Genomic DNA, 6,284 nt, shown 5'->3' with positions numbered 1-6,284 from the left:
AACCCAACTTTTTTCTTTTGTGATTGTTAAGAGCAAACAATTTTACAAATTACTTATATTATCTAATTTGCTCAGCTCTGTTGGTATCATTTTTTAAAAGCATACCTAGGTAGGCTCGGGAGCTGCTGATTGGTGGCTGCACATTTATACCTTTTGTCATTGGCTTACTAATGCATTTAGCTCACTCCTAGAAGTACAATTCTGCTCCTTCAGTAAAAGGATTCCAAAGGAATTAAGCAAAATTGATATAAGAAGAAAATTTCTTATTTAAAATAAATGTATCCTCTATCTGAATCATGAAATAAAAATGTTGGTTTTCATATCCATTTAATTGACAAATGATTTAGTATTCACGCTGGGCGATTCTAAAAATGATGGCACCTGAAGACAGGATTCAGCCATCCGTTCCCTATGGTGTCCCCTATATTCTTCAGTAAGAGAAAATCTTAAAAAGATTTAGGTTTTTATAGTTCACATTTACAAAACCTACATGTTGTCACAAGTGCACGTTGCAATTTATTTTAATCATAAACTTTTACATACTTTTCTAGCGTGAAGATAAAGGAAAATATCACAAATAAGAAGCTTTATAGTTCTAAAGAGGATTTTATTTTTAAATGAATTCCTTTAGTTGAAGTAACAGACATGTGGGCAAGTACAGATCTACATTACTCAAGGAAAGGCATCCATACATATGATCCTATCACTGGCAGTATCCTCATCAGGAATGACCCAGGAACATGCCTAATGCCCAGCTTTGTGTTCAGACCCGTAGCAAATTTTATAAACATGCTTAGATAAGAAAAACAATTTAAGAATTAATGATCTAAGGGAAAAAAAATTACACTAAAAATGTCAATTTAATAAAAACAATTTTTAAATTCTCATTGGCTTTAAAGGAAATGGTTCTGTCTTGGTTAAGCTTTTGGGCTATAACTGAACCTTATATTTTGACAAACATTTATATTTCCACTGTTTTCTTTGTTTTACAATCCAATAAACACAAGAAATCACCTGGGTTGCTGAACTTTATTTGATTTAGTTATTATAAATATACAGATTTTAGGATACACTAAGGCCAGTCTATGAGCTTTTATGTAGCAGGGTATTTGGTGATGGACTATAAGACTATGCAATATGAACCGTCAACAACATAAAAAAAAATAAAAAAAAATGGGCAGGGTTTATAAGCATACCTGGTAGGATATAAAATGAATGCACACACTTCCTCCAGTACAGACTCAAACAAGTCTTAAAATGAGTAATAACAATTACATTGTAGCAAATAAAATAAATACCACCATCATCATTTGGGGTCTGTACACATGAATAAATCGATTCTTGATTTTAAATTTGAAACCTCATTTTGTGGGTTTAAAAGTTTTTACACAACACTTTTGCAAATGTTCTCACCTTTGCAGCCTCCAGAAAAACGCGATCACTTATATGTCGAACACCACTCAGAATAACAGCTAAAGCAACACCTATATACAAATAAGCATATAAGAATACAATGTCCCATAACTTTGAAGACTACAATGAAACTTTTATGTTAAAAAGAAACACAAAATTGAGTGCCTATAAAATACATACATAATTTATGTGTACTATGGCGTATAGTTACACACATCTAGAAACTTAAACTATTGGTCTAGTGAGAAACTGTAGAGGATGATCAAGAAATCACATTTTTTCATTCATTTTATAGGTTATAGACTGATAAAAATTTTCTCCTCATTGGAAAACCATAGTAATATTATCCAGGGATCTTTATTTTATTAGATATATATGCAAATTTCTGCTCACTTAAAGGTATACTAAACCCAAATTTTTATAATTTACTCCTATTATCAAATTTTATTCGTTCTATTGCTAGCTTTATTTGAAAATTTATTTGGAAAAAGCAGGAATCTAAACTAAGGAGCCGGCCCATTTTTGGTTCGGCACCCTGAATAGTGCTTGCTGATTGGTGGCTACATTTAGCCACCAAACGCTACCCAGGTGCTGAACCAAAAAATGGACCGGCTTGTAAACTTTACATTCTTGCTTTTCAAATAAAGATAGGAAAAGAAAAATTAGAATAGGAGTAAATTAGAAAGTTGCTTAAAATTGCATGCTCTGTCTGAATCATGAAATAAAAAATGGGTTTAGTATCCCTTTAACAGTAAAACAATCATACAGCTCAAGAAGTGTGCAATCCCTCTACAGCACCATGCAACTCCTACTGAAAACTGTAAAGATATAATGTCTTCATAAACATCACTTTACCCTGAGCTTGCAGCAAACAAAGGGACATGAAACCCAACATTTCTCTCTCATGATTCAGATAGAGCACACAATTTTAAACAACTTTCCAGTTTACTTCTAATAGCTAATTTCCTTAGTTTTCTTGGTATCCTTTGTTGAAAATCATACCTAGGTAGGCTCAGCAGCAATGCACTACTGAGAGCTAGCTGCTGATAAGTGGCTTCACATATATGACCGTTGTAATTGAATAACCCAATGTTTTCACCTACCTCCCCAGCAGTGCACTGCTACTCCTTCGACAAAGAATACCAAGAGAATAAAGCAAATTTAATAATATGAGTAAAGAGGTTTAAAATAGTATTTCTCTATCAGAATCATGAAAGAAAAAAAATGGGTTTCATTAAAAACGTTTATAATTCATTAAGCACACAATTTATAATAAATGTAACTTCTTACATCAAATTTACTTTGTTCTCTTGGTAGACTTTGTTGAAGAGTATGCATGTTTGTTTTGACCACTATATGGTAGCAGTGTATACAGCAAGGTAGTGCTCAAAACACACACATGTATTGCTCCTTGGCCTAAGTATAATTTGTTTTTATTATTCTTTATAGTTGCTTTGCCTGAAACATGAAAGTTTAATTTTGACTCTCCCATCCCTGTAACAGTTTTATTTAGCATAGTAACATCACAGAGCAGCATTAATAGATCTGACAGACACATGGCACTTTTAAAACTAATAAAGTTAAAGAGAGTTTACCTGGGAAAATATAGGCATTATTACCCTGTCCTGGTTTATAGGATCGGCCGTTGCTTAAGGTCACAGTGTCAAAAGGACTTCCACTGGCAAAGAGACATCGTCCCTATTAGATAAAAATAAAAAAAAATTAGATCTGCAATACAAATGTTACCTAGCTCCAAAGTAAAGTATGTGATTATGTCAGTTGGAGAGATTGTGCAACAATAGTCCAGTTATTGCTTAACAGCAGATGTAAGATTTAAAAGGACAATTTACCATAGATTAACCACTTTACTACCAGGAATTTCAGAGAAAAACTTGTCCAAAATACAGAAGATCATATTATATGCTTACCTGATAAATTACTTTCTTTCGTGGTGGTAATAAATTAATTTCACTTACCTAATATTTCCCTCATCTAACTCTGTATTAACATCCTTCTCAATCTTGCAGTCCTCACCTCCTGTTTCCCAACCTCCTACCCTTCTAGATTGTAAATTCCCACAGGAATAGGGCCCTCAATCCCTCCTGTATGTGTTTGTAAATTTTGTCCTGTATCTTACATGTCTTGTATTGTTTTATTTAAATGAATTGTATCCATGGACAGCGCTGCGGAATATGTTGGCGCTTAATAAATAAAGTATAATAATAATAATAATAATGATAGTCCACAAAAATCCTTACTTGTGGGAATTCACTTCCTGGCCACCAGAAGGAGGCAAAGACACCCCACAATAAAGCTTTAAGTATCCCTCCTACTTCCCTCTCTCCCAGTAGAACAAATAGCCAAAGAAAGGAGGAAGTAGTAAGAAAGATAGTAGGGTAAAGAGGGGCAAACTAGAACTTCTGCCAACCTTCAAAAAAATGGGCGGGTTCATGGACTATCACCACCAAGAAAGAAAGGAATCTATCAGGTAAGCATAAATTAGGGTTTCTATGGTGGTGATAGTTCACAAAATTCCTTACTTGTGGGAACTAATACCCAAGCTGTGGAGGAGTCCACAAAGAAAACGGGTGGTAAAAGAAAGAAAGACAGGGAACCTATTTACCAGGAACAGCGCCAAAAAAGCCTTCCTATTAAAAACCATGAAGTTAAAGAATCAGAAGTAAACTGCTGAACTGTATGACAACCAAGATCAGGATGAACTAGCTAAGGGCCTGACAATGGAAAACCTTAGTAACCTACAAGCAAGTTATCAGTGCCAACTCCCCCCTCGAGACTCCGCAGTAAGCTCTCCTTCGCAAATCTCAGATTTGGAAATAAGAAAGGCACCATAATCTCCCGATAATTGGTCTCTCAAGAACCCCTTAGTGTGAAAACTGGAGAAGTTTGTAGAACATAGGAAAGAGCTGACAAATCATATGCGCTCCTCGTCGAGGAAATAAAGATAAAATCTTAGAATATCTATCATAAAACAAGTTCAAAAAGTGGATTTTACAAACCTTCAAACTCTAGAGGAGAAATTTTGCAGACAAGTCTGAACTAAATAAGGCCTTAATATCAGGAAGATAAACAAGTTTCCTATGAAATGAAACTGAGATGACTGAAAACGTCTCAGACATCTAACCAATAAGTCCTTGTCCAAACCATCCTGAAGGAATGGACAAACGAATGGCAGTCTAATAGAATGCACTGTATATTCCCAATCTGCACAACAGATAAATACACTTTCCACCCTTGAATATCCATCAGTCAAGTAAAGACTGAAGATATTGATAAAAGAACAGACCTTAAGAAAAACAGATTTTGCAATTAATAAAAAGATGCCACAGGATAGCGCTGGCAATCTTGACTAGATCTGCATCCCAAGTCCTCTAAAGTCAAACAGGAACCCATGTCGCAGAAAATTACTCCTGCTTGAACAGAGCAGATACTCTCGGTAGATATACAATTGAAAGGAAAAAATAAACTTATCAGAAAGGATCAAGGAATTACCAGTGTCTCTATTAATTCCACTTGAGGAACACAGACCACGACCCGTACCTGGTGAATTTGTGGAGTAGACAAAATGCTAGAAAGTCTTTCTGAAAGACCCCAGTGATGCATCAACTGGACAAAAATATGCTGATTGAGGAAGCATTCCCTTAAAGAAACATCAGACTTATGTACTTCAGGAAAGCTTTCTTTTGTGAAAAGCACAATTGGGCTAGAAAAAGAGATTGCTCCTAGGTGGTTACTCGCCATATAATAAGGTACTGAACTGTTCTTCCTGTTAAAGCTCTTCTCTTTCTGTATGCATTAAAGAAAATCTGATGAGTCAGTTAAAAACGCCTCCCCAAATGTTGGCCCCAGACATGATAAATATTGATATGGTCAACCGCCTAATTCAGGATACGCACTGTTGCCTTCATCATTAGAGGTCCATGAGTACCTTCCGATGATTGATGTAGGCTACTGCCTTGAATATGTGAAAGAAACCAGTCTAAGAATAATTCCAGCCTGACGCATTCCAGATTTTATGGAATTCCATGTCCTTAAGTGGTCATCTCACCTCCACAAACTACCAAATTCCCTGAGAGCTTCAAAGGCCCAAATATCAACCAACCTGACAAACTGGAGTCATTGGAAATTTTTTCCCAACACGGATGAAGGAAGACGATCCCCCTGGACACCTGAACAGAGAATGCTCACCAAGGAAATGGTCAGAAAAATTAGCAGCAACCAAGGCACTACATATTAGACACATCAAAAAGCTGTTGCATGTGCACATACTGTACTGTAAAATAAATTTGGAAAATATACACATTTTTGGAGACTTAGATAAGTTCTGCAAAGCAGAACAGGAGGGCATACAGTGAGCAATTTCTAAAATTATACATTCATTTGTTGTGATAACAAAATCTGTGGAACTATCCTTTAAAAGGGTCCAAGACAGCAGAAGTAGTAGTAGGCTGTTTCATTATAAGCCCATAAACAGTGCACTGAACACAGAACCAGATTACATGTACAAAAAAATATGCAATAAAAACAGAGAGAAATAAAGCATTTTAAAACCAGATGAGTTTCTGTCTTTAAGTACTAATATCACACCCTTAGACACTAAATGTGTATGACAATATATTTTGTGGCCAATATAATATAAAATTGACCAAATTACATTACAATTAGGTGAAATTTAAGAATAGTCTAAATTATAATGCACCTAATACATTAGCCTGGAGCCCCTCCTACACCGGGATAAGGCTCTTACCCCCTACAATACTGCTGAGGAGCCGTCAAGCTGAATGGTTTCTGCAGCTTATAAAAAACTCCCTCTGCACACTGATGACCACGAGCGTAATAGAAAGGGCCAAATT

General features: G+C 35.5%; 1 protein-coding gene across 2 annotated transcripts in view; it reads right to left on the bottom strand.

The window, feature by feature from the left end:
• ME2 (malic enzyme 2) overlaps positions 1-6,284 on the bottom strand; it is a 204,076-nt gene that overhangs the window by 88,919 nt on the left and 108,873 nt on the right. For both annotated transcript variants that reach the window (XM_053701109.1, XM_053701110.1), the window contains exons 13-14: positions 3,009-3,111; positions 1,414-1,484 (exon numbers count right to left, since the gene is read on the bottom strand). In XM_053701109.1, coding sequence (XP_053557084.1) covers positions 1,414-1,484; positions 3,009-3,111 — 174 coding nt within the window. The remainder of the gene's footprint in view (positions 1-1,413; positions 1,485-3,008; positions 3,112-6,284) is intronic.

The sequence above is a fragment of the Bombina bombina genome, chromosome 2 (genome assembly GCF_027579735.1).
Source record: "Bombina bombina isolate aBomBom1 chromosome 2, aBomBom1.pri, whole genome shotgun sequence".
Classification (NCBI taxonomy): domain Eukaryota; kingdom Metazoa; phylum Chordata; class Amphibia; order Anura; family Bombinatoridae; genus Bombina; species Bombina bombina.
Note: the sequence above shows the minus strand (reverse complement) of the source record. Positions and strands in the feature narration are given on the sequence as shown.